The sequence below is a fragment of the Amia ocellicauda genome, chromosome 10 (genome assembly GCF_036373705.1).
Source record: "Amia ocellicauda isolate fAmiCal2 chromosome 10, fAmiCal2.hap1, whole genome shotgun sequence".
Taxonomy (NCBI): domain Eukaryota; kingdom Metazoa; phylum Chordata; class Actinopteri; order Amiiformes; family Amiidae; genus Amia; species Amia ocellicauda.
In genome coordinates this window covers 24,733,804-24,753,655 of record NC_089859.1, presented here as the reverse complement: position 1 = coordinate 24,753,655, position 19,852 = coordinate 24,733,804, and the positions used below count along the sequence as shown (strand labels likewise).

The 19,852-nt window shown below is 38.9% G+C and overlaps 1 protein-coding gene across 3 annotated transcripts in view; it reads left to right on the top strand.

The window, feature by feature from the left end:
* Positions 1-19,852, top strand: part of tbc1d5 (TBC1 domain family, member 5) — a 138,807-nt gene that overhangs the window by 110,143 nt on the left and 8,812 nt on the right. For 2 of the 3 annotated variants that reach the window (XM_066715691.1, XM_066715692.1), the window contains 6 exons: positions 573-679; positions 10,828-10,913; positions 12,349-12,626; positions 13,606-13,668; positions 16,097-16,257; positions 16,966-17,065. In XM_066715691.1, the coding sequence (XP_066571788.1) occupies positions 573-679; positions 10,828-10,913; positions 12,349-12,626; positions 13,606-13,668; positions 16,097-16,257; positions 16,966-17,065 (795 nt within the window). The remainder of the gene's footprint in view (positions 1-572; positions 680-10,827; positions 10,914-12,348; positions 12,627-13,605; positions 13,669-16,096; positions 16,258-16,965; positions 17,066-19,852) is intronic. The other variant, XM_066715693.1, reaches the window with a different exon arrangement.

Genomic DNA, 19,852 nt, shown 5'->3' with positions numbered 1-19,852 from the left:
TTTTTGATGGATCACATTGTTCTCCTCCCGTGATTGATTGCATTGCCTGTGGAAAATAATCCTACTAAATATTCTGCATGAAAGAGTAGAAAAGAATTTGTCAGTACCATTGATCTTCTTATAAATGAAACGTTATATTTATAGTGCATTTTACTATTAAGTGTAGTTCATTAGTGGCAGTAAGATTTATTTCAAGCCCTGTCCCTAGAAACTCTTTCAACACACTGCTTCAGCTTTCAACAACAAACACACACAACAGCCATTTTGCAGTTTGACAGCCAAGTAGTTTTACTCAAACGGTCTGTTTGTTGTAAAGGTTCCCCACAACTGGCACGGAAGTGTTAAGTCATTTCAAATATATGCTTTAAATGTCTCCATTCTGCAGTGTGTATTGCAGCATAACGTAAGTCACATGCCCATCAAAGGACAGCAGGACATTGTTAGTGGAATAAAAATGTCAAATCAAAACCTATATTTCGTTTTACTTTTTTTTAGTTTCCTCTTGTTTTTAATGCACAATGATGTCTTGGTGCAGCTTCTTACTAATGGTGTGTATTTCGTGTTTATTTCAGTGATTGCCAGTAACTACCAGACCTGCTTGGGACTGCTCATGCACTACCCCCCCATTGGAGATATACACGCCCTGCTTCACAAAGCTCTGTTCCTCAGAGATCCCAAGGTAACGTCTCCCTGAGGAAGAAACTTAAAAAAAAAAAAAAAAAAAAGGATTTGTTTTTCACTCCAGTTGGTTCAAAGTAGTTAAGAAATTCCACATACTATTCATAGAATGTGTGCATTCAACTTGGAGTTCATTGGTTTATTAATAACAAAATAAAAGCTCATCCCAAAATCCGTTTCATCCTCTGGAGTTTGCTTTACCGGGCCAAAGCGGAGCCAGTCTGGCCAGTTGGTCATGAAGTAATAAATAGGGATCAATTAAGCTTCGGAGTAGACTAGCAAGAGACAGAGATTGAGGCTGTGTGAAATCTGTAGCTTTTGATTACCCTCGATAAAATCTGCTGTGCTAAGAGACAGGACTCCCGAGTGTAAGTGATGGGTTAGACTGTGGTTAGGACCTCCAAGTAGGCAGGGATTCAGTGATTGACATCGCTGCGTGAACTTTCTAATAATGCTACTTTCAAACTGAGGAAATGTTTAAGGATTGTTTTCTACAGCAACAGAGCCGACGCTTCAGAGCGATGTCTCCCAGCACCTTAATTAAGACAACTGGATCCTCTCTCAAATGCTTTCTCACCCTGAGCATTTTGTGTCAAAGGTTTTAAGCCAAGCATGCCCAGGAATCAAGGAAGCAACAAGCACTTTTTAACATCCTGATCCGTAGCGGAGCCGCAATTATCAGCATATGTTCTCTAATACCTATAGGTACCATATGCTTCCAGACTTTGATGTTGCCCTCTCCACGTTTCATGTCACGCTGGCAACACTCCTTTATACATACATTCATCAATCTCCTTCCTGAGGCAAACGCACAATATTTCTGACCACATGAATCTCTTCAAAACCGCTTCTGGAGTTATGCTTTTGGCAACAGAAATCTACTTCATATCTTCTTTGCTTCATATCTACCTCCTGTTTACTTCACTTTTTTCTAGCATCCTGCCAGTGGAATCCTTTCTCTTTTGTTCTGTTCGCTCTGTTACTGCTCGTACCTATATTCTCGAGCTAGCTCCCGCATACTGCTCACCGTCATATGAATTAATGTGAAAAACAGGGAACTCTTTTATATGTAACATTCAGATTGTTTGATTGATGGCAAGAAAAAAGCAAAGTAACATTTCCTGATTGATTACGGTCAACAACAATTATAATGTTTGTGTTTTTCATTTTTATAATCAGATTTTGAATTGGGTGTGCATTCATAAAGTGCAGCCTATAGGTCATTTAGGTGAACACTAAATACAAATTAAATTTATGCAGAGTATACCTTGTCCTTATGAGTTTTGGGAGATAGTCATAATTGGCCTAGTACATTATTTAGAAGACCTTTCTGCAACCCAATTAAAACTAAACAGTTCAAGTATTTTCAACATATTGTGTTTCCTGCCTAGCCAGATGTTCTCATGCACCTGCAGGCAAGAGTACACATTTTCTGACAAGAAAGGGTTTTGGCGGCATTTTTCATGTTAACTGTTAATTTTGTAAGAATGAATTTCCCCAAGAGGGACTGGTAGGCACACTAACTTACCATTTGCATCCAGGACAACATTGCACACTCCCAATTATCTACTACACACAACAGACCTTTACATTTAATGTATTTGTATAATTATAAGAGAAATCCTGGGACACAAAGGGCTTGTTCAAAATTCCCTGAAATTTCAATAGATGTCTTGGATTTTCTTTACTTTATTAATTGATTTTCATTTGTAATTATCAGCACCAGTTTCTGGCTCAGGTGTAATTAGATTATCTTGAAATGTCTGTCTGGTGATCTTTGGCCTTGTACGCTTTGTCTGCACAGTTCGATCTATTTGGTTCATACACTGAACATACTACAGAGCACATGTTGCACCTTTTCACTTCTTACTATGGATAATAGGAGAAAAATAATAATAATAATAATGTTGGTGATATGATTTACATCTCTACCTGCAAAGCTATTTCTGTGACTAAATGTTTTTGCATTTCTGAAAAGATGGTAACATAGTGAGACCTTGACATCACACATTTATTCTGGTTAAAGTGGGGCGAAAGCAGAATCAGTGACAGCCTACAAACTGCAGCGAATAATTTAAAGATACTTAAATTCTTGCAAGTAAGATTTGATGATGATGATGTATTAATAATAATAATAATAATAATAATAATAATAATAATAATAATATTACATATTTGTTTGTGTTTTTAAGTGGTATATTTTTCATGATCTGCTGTGACATTTCCGAAAGGTTACCACACAGTTTCCCTTTGGGCAGTAGTTCAACTTACCAGAATTTGTAGAAGTGATTGAATTGCATCTTGTTCATCAGATTGACAGCAATAGTGAATTCTCTGTTTAGACGTGTCAGAGGAGGTCTATATTCTGTATGGAGTATCTGGAAACATTGATGATTGTATGCTGTGAGGGAGTGAGTACCCACTAGCATGCATTCATTCAGATCCTTAACAGAGATTGTTCTCTGAAGTGCAGTTTATAATCCCATTTGTCGAACTCACCGTTTATTAAACAGAGCAGCTTCTGCTTTATGTTAGGCCTTACCATGACCGTGGGGGTGAGCCCTAAATTCAACTAAAACAAGTAGAAACTGCCAAATCGAACAAATAGATTCCATAACAAACAGCCAGTGAAGTCAGCAGTGATGCATTACATAAAATGACCTTGACTCCTATTGTATGTTACCTGACACAGGGATTAATCTGTCTCAGTGCATATGGTGGTTTATCAGAGGGCTGTTAGGCAGAACAGTTGCGCAGAAAGGAAAATACTCACACGGCTAAATTCATTTATCTGGACAGAATTTAAGAAACGTAAATGGTTTGGTTTTATCAATGCAGATTGAAAAATACACTATAATAAATTGAGCAATTATCTCTGCCACTCATTTTTATTTATAATTGAATTAAATATGAAATGATAATTTGCTCAGGATTTAATGTTAAAAGTGTATGAATATTTATAAGGTGTCATTCACTTGTTAAGTCTCTTCATGTGACATTTTCATTATGCTTTCTTCGAGGCCTAAATTAAGCTGAATCATGTGTTTGTTGATTTTTGTTTTATTTATTTACTTGGTTTATTATTCACATATTATAACAGCGTGGTTTCGCCTGCTGACAGTTTGCCAGCTCTGAGATAATGCTGCTACTTAATGATTTAAAGCTATTCCATTTCAAAATGATTAGGTGAATAGGAGTATCAGTGGCAGATATAATGTGTTACAAGATTAAGGTAAAATACGATTCTAATAGCACTTGTACATCCTTGTGGGGAGAGCCTCTTTCTTGACATAGCATTCAATAGTACAGACTACCTTATGAATATGGATTGCAGGGTGTTAGGGACTCTGACATATGGTCCACAGTTTCATATATCCCCAGAATGGTAGACAAAAACTTGAAATTGGATTTAACACTTCAAATCCCTGCTGAAATGGATGGATGATACAATTACATTCCCAGCTATCTCTTGAAAGCTGCTAATCCAATTATGATGGAAATTGGTATGAATGCACTGTAGTGACTGTTTGCTGTGTGTAGTATTAGAATCTGCATGCAGTCTTGTTAGTCTCCTTTTGAACGAGTTATGACTTCTGACTGGATTAGTCGACAAACACGAGTCGCTCACTCCAATGTAAATTAAACTTTACGTGAGCGGTACTATTCAAGAAGGTATGAAGACAAACCTCGGGACCTACGGTGCCATTGTGTAAAAGCTTCACAGAACGTGTTTTTCCTCATGCAAATTGGCAAATGCTCTGTTTACACTTGTGCACACATACAAACACGCACACACGCATACATACATGCATATATGGATATGCAAGTCTATGTAAATCTCATTTTGAACATTGTATAGGAAAATGTGACCTATAATCTATATTTATTGCATAATTTATGCAATAAAAATAAAAATATATATTATACATATGGATATAAATGACTGAAAAAAGATCAAAACATCAACAATAGAATCATAGTTTAGAGTCAAATTTCAGCATTATTTCCTAATGATATTTATCATTAGACTCTCGGGCCACAGGTGTTGTTAGTGTGTTAGCTGTTGGTACAGGTCTCTCCGGACTGATCTGGACTCCCTGAACACCTAGTCTGAGTGGTGTTGTAATGGTTCCTTCGGGGTCTGGCATCAGCAGCTAAGGGGGAAAAAATTGGAAAGATTTCAAGTTTAGCTACTCTGTTGCAGTAATTTGACAAACCCCAAAAGACCATACACCGTTATCCTTTTAAATCTGTCTATTATTTGTCTCTTGCTTGTGTTGGTGCATCTTTAATAAGTGTAATGCTACCTAAGAAAACAAAGAAGGAAAACAAAAGCAGTATTCCCATCAGCTGAATAAGAACACCAATCTTAATATCATAGATACAGATTGGTGTGATTTCTATGTAATACAATATATATATTTATTAATTGTGTATTTGCCAGGCTTTGAGAACTTTTAGAAGTTCAAACAACTAATCTTGGGAAGCATTGGGTATATTTATATACAGTGTTTTAATGGCTTCCTGTTTCACTGGGGTATAAAAATGATGTAAAACACATGTTAAATCCATTTAATCATCCATCACCATGGGGAAAGACAAAGAACTCGACAAAGGGTTGTTGACCTTGATGTGGTTACAAACAAATACAGAACAAACTTAAGATACCACTTTCCACTATTAGGTCAATAATTTAAGAAGTTCAAAACCTGCCTGGCAGAGGACGCAAGTGCCTCTTGCCCCCGCGCACAGTGAGACAGATGGTTTGGGAGGCAAAGAAGAATCCAAGGACTACAGTTGGAGATCTACATAACTTGGTTGCATCTTGGGGACATAAAGTCTCCAAATCTGCCATCAGGCGCCACCTCCACGCCAATAGGCTTTTTGGAAGAGTTGCCAGGAAGAAGCCTCTATTGAGGGAAATCAACAAAAAATAAGCATCTGGAGTTTGCGAAACGGCATTAGAACTGTGAATGGAACCTGGTTCGTTCTGCAAGGAAGCTGTGACCCCAGTGAACCCACGCATACCTCAAAATCAACAAAGAAATGTTTGACTGACCACAAAATTAATGTTTTCCAGTGGTCATCTGAGTCTCCAGACCAAATCGAACATTTGTGGTAAGAATTAAAAAGGGACATCCACAAGCGCAAACTGAAGAATCTTGAAAGAATTTTCTGGAGGAATGGAAAAAGACCCGCCCCACACACACACACACACACACACACACACACACACACACACAAAGTTCTCAAAACAGGGGTGTGAATATTTGTGAAACTGTATTTGGAAAAATATATAATTTTGAGAGATGCTATGTTGGTAGATTCCATTGAATCATCATTATAATTAAATTTATGATAATTACATTTTAGCTCATTAGTGGTCTTTTTTGTTAATCTTTATAAAGGGTGTGAATAATTTTAGAGTGTACTAATACATATATATATATACACACACGCACACTTGGAGGTCTTGAGACATGGAATATGTTATATGATATATATTATTGAAAATGGAGCAGTTAAATGAATACAAATGGCTTTAGATGCCATTGGAACCAAAAGCCATACAGTTACCAAGACGATTGTCAGTTTGTAGAGCCATTGCCTGTCACTCATCAAACAACAGAGAGTCAGGCCTTAGCAAAACCGGATGCTGATGGCTGTTTGAAGTGGTTCTCTTTGCTCTTATAACGGATTTTTGGTGCACCTGATGAGCACGCTCAACTAACCAGATGTGTGCTGTTCTTTTGGTTTGCAGCCCCAGGCACATTTTTGACAACGGCACTAGCCCTGCTTGAAGTCACTTCGCTTCACTAAGCAAGAAATATGCACTAAATATAGTACAATTGGTAACGGCAAAATCCATATTCTTCACAGTAATTGAACTGTGGACTGTACCTAGACTAAATAAATGAAATGCATTTATAGCTATTGTTGCCAGTGCTGGTGATTCTAATTGGATTTGAAGTGAACCACATTGCATTGCGCCCTGTTTACACAAGATTTTTGTGGTAAAGCCACTTGGTCACAGCTCCCTTTCTTTGAGTCTGTGGTTATTTCATTTCAGCACTGAAAGTGTATAGTGGATCGATAGACCACAGGTAGCCTCCAGTGCAGCCAGTCTGCTGCTGCCTTCTGACAACATTTACAGAAAAATGTTCTCCATTAATTTTTAAGTACCAGTGGAAGTCAACATTATTTAACAGATATTTATATTTTCAAACTCTAAGCTATTGATTTCTGTTTTAGGCCCATTCTCGTCTCACTTTAATTCATATTAAATTAGTTTGGGCTTGCTATCTTGATTTATTGATCCATCAATCACATAAATGAAATACTGATATAATGGAAAATGTATTGATATATGCCAGTATAAAGAGTTATGTTTACCATGTGCCAACTACTTTATTATAAAAAAAATGTTTTTAAATGCACATTTATGTCCTTGTTTACATTTCCATAGTTCTAAAGTGAAATCTGTTTACCTCGGCTACTAATTATTTCACCAAGTACTAAGCTTGGCAGCCACCCTGTGTATGTTTCCCCCTACTTGGTTGCATTAAGTCTGTTTGGCACAGATTAAATAACACAAAGCCCTCTTCAGTGAATGAGCTATGCCCACCTGTCATGTATTTAAAACACCTGCAACATATGTTTGAGTAACCCTGAAATGCTATTCCTTTTGGGCTTCGTAAGACTTCCCCCTGAGTTTCCTGCTTATAAACAGCTGAGCAGAGCGCTCCTCTAATGATGGTTACCTATCCCTGGGTATTGTGGCGCTCGCATATTCCTTTGAATTAGTCTTCTTTTTTTGCTCAGGGGAGACACTTCAGCTTTCTTTTATCAGTGTTGTTTACCCTTCTGAGCTGTGTTTACTGTTCTCCAGAAGTCAAGTCATTAGAAATCCTGTGCAGGAGCAAGGGCCTTCAGAGCCAGCCGTGTGGTTTAGACCGTATTAAGCCAGAGTACTTTGAGGTAATCTAACCTTAAAAGTGGCGCTGAGTGTTTTTTGGAGATGATTTGAATGATGCTTCAGCTGTAATCTGTCACATTCTGCTGTTTCTGTTTAAAAAAGAAAAGAAAGGGTGAAAGGAGGGGTGCTTGCTGGGAAGGGTGTGTTGATATGGCTCCAGATGTATTATTTTGACTGCTCTACATAGGATGGAAATTGTCTTATAAAGGACATTTCATTGAATCGCCCTGCTGTCGCCTGTTAATCTTTACTCCTATGCATCACCAGGTGTCCTTGTTGTATGAATTACTTTCTAAACATCAGCCTGGCCTCACTCAGACCCTTGGCTTTGTTAATGCCTCTGTTTCTCTTGAGAAATTCCCTTTTATCCATCACTGCCTCGCTGTATTCATAAGCAAATACCTTCCATTTGCAAAATGCCCCTAAGGTATTTTCCCGTTGCTAACAACCCAGTAAGGCTGAGTAAGATATTTTTCCTGGATCTCTCCTAAAAAATTGTGTTTCTACAGTTGCACAGCCATGACAGGGAACATATTAAATTCATCTTTATCAACGACACTGCAACATAAGGAAAAAAGGTGAATTATTGAACAGAGTAGATTTGACTGTAGAAGTCTGGGATTTTCAATATAATAATGAAAGAAGGCTTTTGAGTACAATTTTAGTCAAACAATGAACAGGATCCCTGCAATTTGCTGGGATTCTCAGGTCTTGTTCCAGACCTTGTCTCTGCTACTTGTCTAATTGAACTGAGGCAATATTCAATGTCAGAACAATATATAAGGTATGACAGATTCATTGCCCTTTCACAATGATGTGGTGTACCTAAACTGTGCTGTTTAGTTGATCTGTCAGGGCTGTTTCTGGAAACTCTTATACAATTTTGTTCATGTAACTAATTTAACTGTAACTAAATTAATAAAAAACTACCTCATCAAGCTCCCTATACCTTTTTGGATAAGATGACTTTTAAGATTATACTGGGAACAAATCAATGCAATTATTGCATTGTAAACATCAGTGTCATGCAACGCTGCTGTATGGTCAGGATGCTCCCAAAGTTCATGAAGAAGGTCCAGAACCAGCCACAGGGTTCGGCAAGAGAGACCTGGTGTTTATTATTGTCACTGTCCAACCAAAATATGGGAAAACAATCCCAACAAGCATAATAAGAATACTATACAGGCACAAAAAAACAAACAGGCAAGAAAACAAAATTAGAAATAAAAACTGCAAGCGGATCAGAACAGTCATTTTAGACAATCACTCATGTTTGCAGCTCGTCTGAACTGCTCCGCCATGGATAGTTTAACCCCGTATGTCCCTGCAGACACGCCCCCTTCTGGAATACTCCATTCTGATTTTCCCAAACCTCCATTAATTAACATAAAACAATAACCAATCAATCCCCTCGCAATTTAATACATTTACAATAAATACTGTATATAATAATTCATGTCACCTTATAATCATAGCATGTATATTGTATAAATTGCAAAATTGATTCCTTTCCCCCAAATCTTGGCGGATGTGCTTGCCCCCGACAATTATGAATTGGCATAAAATGAAGACAGCCCTGCCAGCTGAGGTCCTTAAATGACTGACAGCCATATCATGAACAGGTTCAACAGAAACGCGAGGAGCCGACACACAAGTGAACATAGTTCCTTGCTGGGGCCTGGCCTGGATGTCCTTTCCAGGGAATAGAGTGTGCAAGATGCGAAACTATTGTGTTGCCTGTTTTAAACGCATGGAGGGAAAGGTCCTTTGTTTGTTTGTTTATTATCTTCTTTTTTTTTTGCTTTTGAAAATAGAATACCATTTTAAAACAAAAGCTAGGGTAGTTTATGTTAAGTATTTACTATTAGTCCGTTTTCGGTGAATGGAAAAATCTGATATTTTTCATCTCAATAATAACATGGTTTAAATTACATCAAGATTATGGGTTGCAGGCACAATGTCTTTGAATTTCTATTCTTTCTTCTGCTGGTAAACATCTTGTAGGCTTAAGCACGTAAACATGTTTGTCTTAATGAATTCCTTTTTTTTTTTTCCAGTGCTATCAGCCTTCTCAATTTAATGAAGCAAATAGATTTTCAGGAGTGATTCTGTCTTTCACTTAGTGTATTAAAAATATTAAATGGACACATCTGTTTTTAATTATAAACTGAAGTCACCTAGACGCTGTCTTCCATTTTAATGTGGTTATCCACTGATTTTATTAAGCCGCATACTGAAAAACAAAAGGATGGTTCTCTGAATTACCTTGAAAGTACCACAAGATAGACAAATGTTATGTGATTGACCACCAGATATCTTAATCCTTTTACATGTATTGGAGATCACTTTCTATTTGCAAAAAATACATACAATTTAAAGAGAAAAACATACTATTATGCATCATCTGCAATCTAAATTGATTGATTTTGATATATGAGAAGAACCGTGTTTACAATGTGTTTGTAGGAACATGGGGTGAATTGTGTGTTGTTGTTTTTTTTTTTTTTTTGCTGCTGAGTATGTAAGTGAAAGATGGGTAAATCTGGTAAATCTTTAAGGTGTCTTCTGCTAACAGCTCCCTCCAGGGTGTGCCATAATTAGTCTACCACAAGGCTAAATTGCATTTAATCATTGTGGAGAATTATTTACCAAAGGGTTTCTGTGTTTAATCTGCCATCTAGTGGAATCTAAATTATTCAAAATACAGCAATTCATTCTAAGATTCAACATTGTGTATTATCCAATATAAATAGTCCTGTATTGTCCCTTTTTAATTTAAGTATTTGATGCGTTTGTCTAACCTCTTCTCTGCCGCAATTGAGTTGTTATTGTTTGATAAATTAACTCAATGTCCATTTCTGAGATTGAGGAAAGGATTTGCGGAAGATACACATCACAGTACGTGACCACTGGGTCTCAAAGTGTGACACAGCACTAACTTTCTCCTCGTTCTTCTCTCCATTTATGAGATTCCTGTGACAATGTGCTAATTCAAAATAGAGACAAGGACGGTAAACAATCACGCAGAATGACCGGGATTGGGATTTTATGACAAATACGAAAACAAATAATATGGAAATTCAAACAACATACTAGTACATATATACACTGTTGCCCTTCCCCCCCTCCTGCTGTGTTTAGCTGGTCAACATGGTGTGCAATTATCTTTCCAGAACAACCCAAGACCTGTGAACTACCAGTTTCAGCAGAATTTAGACTACTACAAGACTCGTGGGGCAGATCTGATGAGTAAGACTAGGTAAGTGATGATAATCGAATATACAAATAAGTATGTATATTTTTGTTGTTGATTTTCTTTTCCCATATAACTGTTTTTATCAACGACTTGGATTCGAGAGACAGGAAGAGAGAAGGAGGCACCAAATGCTATTCCAACTTCTTTGTTGCTTTTGAACATAATCAAAAAGCTGCAGAAATAAATTTGATTGTGCTTTGTTTGTTAGTAATGTATTGTATTTTGAAGGTAGACCACAATGGATACAAAATACAAAAAAACAAATCATGGATTGTGCCGTCACTGATTTGGTACCATACATTGATCATATACAACAGTTGCTAAACCGTGTTTACAGTTACATTTTGTTTAGCATCTCACATTTCATTTCACTGCATCACATTTAGTATTTAAGGTCATGAACTGCATGCTTTCATTGCCTTGGAAACATAAAATGCAAACTATCGTGGGTATTTGGTTGTGTCTCTTTCATGTCCGCTTTGTGCATTTCATTACCACTTGTATGTGTTATTCAGACTAGGATATTTTATTTATTAAAGGCATAACTAAAACATTCTTATTTAAGGAAAAATTATCTATTTTCCTGGGTTCATGCAGCCCAATACCCAAGGTTACTTCGACGGTGAAAGCTGTTTTTTTTTTAAGCTTAATTTTATGCTACCACCAGTCATGATCTGTAGCCAGGAAATGTGAAGAATGGTCTAGGCCCACAGTACATCAGCACAGTAGTCTGCTGCCAAAGAGCTTTTTCTTTTTTCTTTTTCTGCAACAAGTAAATGTTGTGGATGCAGGAGTCACAGAACACCGTATCCTGTTCCATGTACTTTCCCATCTATTTTGTTGTGCTGAGAGAGCCTGACTCCAGACACAAGTCTATCTTGTTCCACATCTGTAATCATTCGGGGCCTGGACCATCGCCAGCAGAGCCTACTGATGGGCTGTGAAACTGCGGGCCTGTTGGTTTCTCCTTCCACAGTTACAATCTCAGCAGCACCGTATATTAAACCAAGTTCAGTCCGCCACAGAGCTATGAATGTAACCACTGACCTGTTATTACTTGTGCTGTCCCAGAAAACTAGTCCACATTCATGTGCATATCTATACTTCAACTGCAAATTGCAAATAATTATTACTCTACTACTTATATAAAAAATAATTTTCCATTAAAATATGGATCTGATGTATCTGATGATGTATGTAAGTATCTGATTGACTGAAATCCCCAAAATATTAATTAATCCCAGCATTTAGTGTTCAAGTGGATTTATGTCAGAAGATTTTGATTCATATGCTAGACAACTCTTGCAGTTTATTTTGTGTGAAATCAGTTATTTGACCACAAGGGGGCATTGCAGCCCTTCACATTACAGATGACACCTTCAATTAAAAAAAAAATAGTGAATGCTCTCTGTCCTGAAGCTCTTCCTCCCGTCCTCAGAGCCAGAGCCAGCGCCGCCCCCCTCAACATCAACAAGGTCTCGAGCAGCCTGCTGAACTTCGGCCGCAAGCTCATCTCCCCCGCCATCTCCATCAACGCGAGCGGTGGCCCCCCAGTTGGCAGCGACGCGGGCTTTGCTCCCCCCCAGGCTGTGGGCCGCTCCCTGGCCGAGCCCCCCGCCACCGCACCGCAGTCCCAGCTGCCTCCTCTGCAGCACCAGCAGACGCAGCACCACCGGCTGCTGAAGTCAGAGAGCATGCCTGTGCACCTCAGCAAAGGTAAGGCCACGCCACACCCCACCGTGTGGACGGACCACAGAACACGCTGCAGGACACACTTCACTCCCATCGCACAGTGATGTATTTCTTTTAGACCTGGTGTACTTTTGGGTGAAGGCACTTTATATTAAGTGGAGAATAAATATATATCAATTTAGATATTGATTTTCAGCCAGTGAACTAGTCATGACTATTCTCGTCATCCCTACTCTACTGGAATTTCAGGGAATACTAAATTCTCTAAAGCCATGTCATGAATTTGTCGGACATCACATAAATCTGCCGCCGTACATCTGCCAGTTAACCCAGAAGAGATGGCAGAAGGGTACGATTTTATTCAAATCATTTACAGCGGAAGGTCATGGATTATTTAAAAATGTCTTCCAGTTGTATTAGAGGTACTTTCCTTGAAAGCACAGTTCGGTCTGCTGTAGTTGGCTCAGAGTTGCTCTAATGCAGGAAGATAAGTTAGTTCAGCAGTAGGCGGTGAAAACCACACCTGTCTAAAATGTGTTTTCCAGTCTGGAGATTTTTTAACAAAACAGGGTAGAAAATTCAGATATTGAAATATCTGCATCATAACTGAACTGCTTAATGCACACAAATCTTAACAAGGCATCTCAAGCTCTTTCACAGTTGCAAACTTGGCTTTTCTGTATTCAACAATTTAAATAAATGTCTTCACACTCGCCTGAAACTAATGCTGTTCTCTTACCATCGAAATTACAGTTTTTATTTTAAGTTTTTGGCCCCTTTGAGTTCCATTTGAAGCCTCTCCTTCAAGCCCTAGCAGTAGGATTTCCCATTCTGTACCTGTTTAGCATTGTTTGACATCACAGAAGTCCTCCCTCGCCTGACAAGAATGATCACTTTTACTGAAAGCATGGAAAAGGCTTCATAGAAACAATAGGTGTTTTCTTTTTCCCCTCCTAATCATTTCTCCTTTTCCCAATTAAAACCACAGTGTTTTGTTTGTTAGATGTAGTTGCAGGTGGCGGTGCGCACGTCTCTATTCCTGTCCAGACTGTAACTGACATCCAAGGTAACAGCTGCCATGGCAACTCTTGGCCTTGCTCGCCTGCAGCAGCAGCACCATTTGTGTCTCACATCCTGCTGCTTGTAGCTTCATGGCCTCATGTCATTACAAACAATCCATGCTATACATAAGCGATTCCACCAGAGGGCAGTGTTGTATCAGAAGCTGGTAACGCTCTTCACTTGACATGAAGTAAAACAAACTACAGCACTGTTTATAGATCACATTTAAGTTCATTGTTTTCAGGAGTCCAGAGACACATTTTTTATGTATGAACATTAAAGCATTCTTTGAACAGACAATGGCACAAACTCTTAAAGAATACAGTCAACAAATTAGTGAATCCCACTTTTTCAAACAAACTTCTATCAATATACACACACACACATTGGTTTGCTATCTTCTAGTTGCTGGGTGCTTTTGCAATCTTTCTTGACTGTTGTCAGTGTATAAATAAGGTGTGTGTTTCTGCTTGTTTACTGGTTGTTCCAGAAATTACTTTCTGTTTTAGTAGAAATTGATATGAGTGGTGACATCGAAGCCAGAACGAGGACTTGTGCAGTTAATCTTCTCTAAAGAGAGGACTACCCTGGCTAGAGATTAGTAACTGCAGCAGGATCTTTGTAAATGGGCCACTTGATCCCCCCAAAAGAATGCATCTTGTCGCCCTCAGCTCGGTGTTGCTAATGAATCCTGTCCACTGTGTGTTCAGAGACTTACTCAAGGACAGACACACACAGCGCTCAGTCACTGTACCGCTTCAGTATCAGTTCCAACCCAATAAGTCAAGAAATCGATCACAGACTTAGCACTGGGCCACAACTACCTAATCCCAAGTTTGAATGAACTCCGGTTCTGTGGCTAAGTGATCTTCAAAGGCAGTGTCTGTTACTGTTTTCAGATCAAGTAGTTGATCGTGCACTTCCTGTGAAAAGGTGTAGGTATACTGCAGAGCATATACAAAGCTTTGAGGAGTTTTAATGGGCAGTTACTGACAGTTGGTGAGATTTAGTAACAAATATTATAGCCGGATTGGTGAAAAAGTGGTGAAATATCCATAAAAACAAACCTTCAATGCCACAGCCGTATTTCTAGGCTTACAATCTCACTTGGCTCTGACCTGCAATCACAACTTCACCTTGAAGCTTATCACTATCTGAGGTAATCTCGAGTGGAGGCAGTCAGTTTGGTCCATTTGGATTAGGATGCTTTTAAAAAAATTACACAAGTTAAATACAATAATGGAACAGACCAGCTCTGTAAAGAAGGTATCAGTGTGATTTATTCTCTCTCTCATGCTGCGGTCTCGGCCTGTGAGTTGTTTTCAGGAAGGGCTCCTCGTTGCGATTGATTCGCTGCTCTGATGGGGGCGGTTTACATCTCTTTTAAGCATCTGCTACTTTCAGGTTATTGCAGGGAAGCTTATTACGTAATTATGATTTTTTTATAATTTCATCTAGATTTTCTGCATAATTTCCTGCAGTACTGTTGTTGCTTGATTTGAACATTAATTATACACTGCACACCAGGTTTCATTACACCATACGTGTGTCATACATGAACGCATTTTCTTTCTGACATTGAATAGAAACACATAATGGTATTCATGTACTTTTTGTGGAACATTTTGAACAGACACTTTCTCTCCTTCCTGTCTTCATTCTCCTAAAAAAATGAAGGCAAGTTGATTAGACAGATTTTGTAAAATTGTTTGTGAAATAATTAACAAAATAATAATGTGAACAATCTCACATGTTCAATGTATGTACAGTCCCCTGCAATACTAAAATGGGCCCCTTCAGCAAACATATTGCACTCTGTGTGTTTGTCTGCTCAGCTATGTGCTTGGTTTTGTGTTACATACCTATTTTCTGTCAAGGCTGCTCATTTTAATATAGTACGGTTCTGTAAAATCAGAAAAGTGAAACATTTGTACTTCAATTGAAAAGGGTATTCAAGATTTGAATGCATAGTACACAACTTTAGTACCCTAGGATACATAGCATGTAGCTATTATGCACTTATTGCTAACATGCTTAACTTAAATGCATGCCTTTCAAACATCGTTTTTTTTTTTTTTTTTTTTTTTTTTTTTTTCCCCAGTCTCAATTTGAATCATAGTTCCCATATACATTAAAGCTCTCAAGTCCTTTCACTAGACATATTCTGAATGCCTAATTAATTGATGTTCCCAAGCACTGGACAGTTAATGGGTCAAGGTTTTAATGAATTATGGACATGAACAATATAAAATGAATAAATATATATAGTAGGTTTTTCTAGCCATTACTTACAGATATTTACTTTTTAGAGTATCATGGAGGGTGAGTGACTTTCATTCCGAATGTAATGGCAAGCTGATCTTCTCCTGAGAAACTGTTTTCGGTTACAGCAACATGGGGTAGCTTTTCATATCTGCCATTGCACTTTCCAGGCCAAATCTCCAGGAACATGAGCTCCTCTCCCAGTATCGAGAGTCTGCCAGGAGGACACGACCACACGGCTTCTCCACCTTTATCTGCTACCAAGAAGGACTCCTTTTTCAATATCTCTCGATCCCGCTCTCATAGCAAAACCATGGGCAAGAAAGAATCTGTAAGTCCTGCTCTTTAATTTAATTTTAATAACCTGTTTATCTTTGCATTAGATTACGAATAGTTGACAGATAATGTCTTACTAGGGGGGGCAGCCACTTTCCTGTCTGGACAGAGGATCTCTTTAGTGGACTTGTTTTGATCTCATTAAATGTGCCCAACATATTGTCTAAACCTCATAATTATACCTTACTTATACAATAATATAACTAAATATCAGCCATGTTTGAATTAGTTTAAGATACACAACTTTATTATGTTGCCTTGTGATTAATCTCTGACAGCCCCGAGTGGATGACAGGGTCAGCAAAACACTCCTGTTGACTTTCGGATCACTTCATCTGATATTCATTAAAAATAAAAATAATGAACTCACATTGAGGACTTATTGTGACTTAAACTCTTATTTAGATCACTGTGTATGAAGTTGTATGGCATTTTATCTGTTTGTTTGTGTTTGGCAGTGTGTTCACTTTTGCCCTATCTGTATAATATTTCACAGGTCATACTGCCTGGATGAAGGATGAGGTTGACAGATGATGTTGACATATTTAGTGTTGACCTGAATATTAATAGTGAAGGTGATGTGCTTGACATACAAAGTTCGCATACAGTTGGTCTTGTGGTTTTGTGGTTTCTCCAGCAGCTTTCAGAAATGTTTTTGTTCACCAGGTTCCTAATCTTCATTTTCTGTATTGCTTTATCTTAGGAAGAGGACCTGGAGGCCCAGATCTCATTTCTGCAAGGGCAGCTCAATGACCTGGAAGCCATGTGCAAGTACTGTGCGAAGATGATGAACGCACACATCGGTAAGTCAAGTGCCAATTAAAACGCATGGAAATTGAGCTGGACAACTCTGCACAGAGATCCGTAACACAACGTTGTAAACACTGTATATTGTAACTGCAAATGAGGAATATATTCAAATATGCTGAACATTTTAAATTAAAAACAAAGGAGATACGAGAGCCCTGAAGTATTATATGCTGAAACATTTTCACATCATCACTGCTTTGACTTTTTGAATAGAAGAGCTGTTTTCCACTTGATATGGCATCTTTGTGTTTCCCTTGGTCTGAGAAGATTCTTCATTTTCATACTGCTTTTTTGTATTATCTTCAGCCTGTATTTTCTCTGCTTTTCCATCACCTGCCTCAACCTCAGTGAAGCCTGGTAACCAAGTCCCTTGACTGGGAACGCTGGCTGAAGTTCCCCAGTTCACACAGACGGTCCTGAGAACTCCCTTTTTAAAGCACTTTTCCAAAGCAAGAGCTGGCCAGCTACGTGTCTTTTCAAATCCAAATACATCATTTAACTAACGAGGAGAGAGATTGTTATGCAAGGAGCCGAGCTGCACCTGGAGGTGGTTTGGCTGGCGTACCTCTCGCACAGAGCTTATTTCACACGTTCAAGGTTATGGTGATCCAGGGCTGTGTTTCACAACAGGGGACGTGCCGTTCTATTTCTGCTCTGCATTCCTGCTCTGTAGCAACTGCTTCGGTTTGCCTCTTTCGTGGCGGTGAAGGTAAACGAGGGGAACGGCCAGATGTTTTTCTGCCTCCCAGTTCCTCCCACTCGGCACAAGAACCTACCTGCCTGATTGTACTTTCAAATGTGTTGAGATCAGGCCAGCAATCCACGATTCGGGATACGGTCAGTTCTCACCTGCTAGGTTTTACATCGAGGGATACCGAGAACAAATGAGCAACCCATAAGACTGAAGGACTGAAGTCGCTGATGTCGTCAAGACCCCCGGCAGGGTAGGAAGAGCAGTGAACGGAGAGCCACAAAGAGGCAAAACTGTCAGGGGAGGTAGATAAAGCAACTCTTGTGGAACGAAGGAACCCTCTGCTCCTGATCAGAAGCCTGCCAGCTTAATTGAAGGGAGACTGAAATGCTCGTATTCATGAAAGGAACACACAGGGCTCGATTTGATACAGCTGGCTTTTTATTAGTGTGTACTCTTATACTGCACTTGCAAAAATACAAATATGGGAACATGTGGCCAATCTTTCTGAATTATAGCTCCATAGAAGACCAGAAAGTCAGGAGTCAGGAAAAAAATATATACATCTTAATATCCCCCTCGTATCCCGTCACACTCGGCCATACGCTGGGCGCTCTGTTACACGGGCTTGTGTCCTCCCAGGCCTTATCATCTCAGAGGATGTGTGTGCTGGTGGCGCTTTCCTTTTGAACTCTCCCATCACGCTCACTTGAAATAAAAATTCGGCAGGGTCAAGGTCAGGCGAGCAGGGGGGACCGTCCATTGGTTTTAAACTCAGGTTTCTTGTTGATTGTTTTATATTTAATTTGATCCTGGTTGTGTGTGTTCATGGTCACTTTCATATGGTGAAACAAACCCTTTACCCAGAAGGCTGTATGGGTTGCCTATCACTAAGGAGTGGAATGGTACGCGGTGGCCGTCTAAACCTAAATGGTTTAAATGAGAATGAAGAGAAATCGTTTTTAAAATTGATTATTGCCAGCTGTTAAACTGGAACCCCATTGAAATATTTTACAAGGATTTTGACACAAACATGAAAAATGCTATTGCTATGCATTGGGAGTTGATAAGGACTGAAGTGGCCAACTGCACACGGTGATAGAGAACATACAATAATTGACTTATTTATTGAGGAAATTTTGCAGTAAAATTAAACAAGGTCCCCCCGTTTTCATTTTATGAAACAAAATCCATTCTCCTGTCGATAAATCGTTTTGGCTGATAGTATTTCTGTAATAGTTGTAAGATTTTACACAGGCCATTGTTTTGAGCACCAATCTGCCTGCTTAACAATACGGCACCAAAAGCATGGTGAACGACAGGCTATAAGTCATCTATAATCCCACCGCTTGCTTGTACACGGTGTACGGACTTCAGTGCAGCGCGGTTTTGAAAGCACGGTTGAAAGAGTTCCTCATGATGCTAATCATCTATCAAAACCATCTTGACTTTGCAGTAAAAATCAATGAAGTATTAAGAGGGGCATCAAAGGCTTCTCGTACCTAAGTAGTTACTGCAGCAGTAATGAAGGGCAGGTGATTAGTCTTAGGTTCAGCTCACAAACTTCTCAGTTAATAAAGTGGTCTGCCCACTCCTCCCTGAAGCAAGAACAACAAAATGAAACTCCTTGTACCTTTGTTGTCATTTTATTTTCGGTTGAGGACAGGTCAGGAAACTCATTATGGGTTCCAGGTGTGGTGCTTAAAGGTTCATTGTTACAACCCAAAAATGTACCCACACCACTTCCTGTTACATTCTTCTTTATAAAGTCAAACTGTGTGTAGACCTGTCTAGCTGCACTCAAAGCACTGCCAGGCTTTGGCTTTTGCTTTTGCTTCTTAACACTTTTACAAATTGATCTGCATGTTATCTACAAATTGGATGTGGTATAGATTAAATCCACACTGTAATGGGTGATCTGAATTGTATGTAGTGATGCAGCACACCTCGGTAGGCATTTTCTTAAGGCTGGTTTATACTTCTGCGTCTCTGCGTACATGTGCGGGTGTTGTACACATCTGCAGCTGCGCTTACCCAGAAACCCCTGCTCTGCGTCACTACGCAGAGACACATCCGCGTACCTACGCAG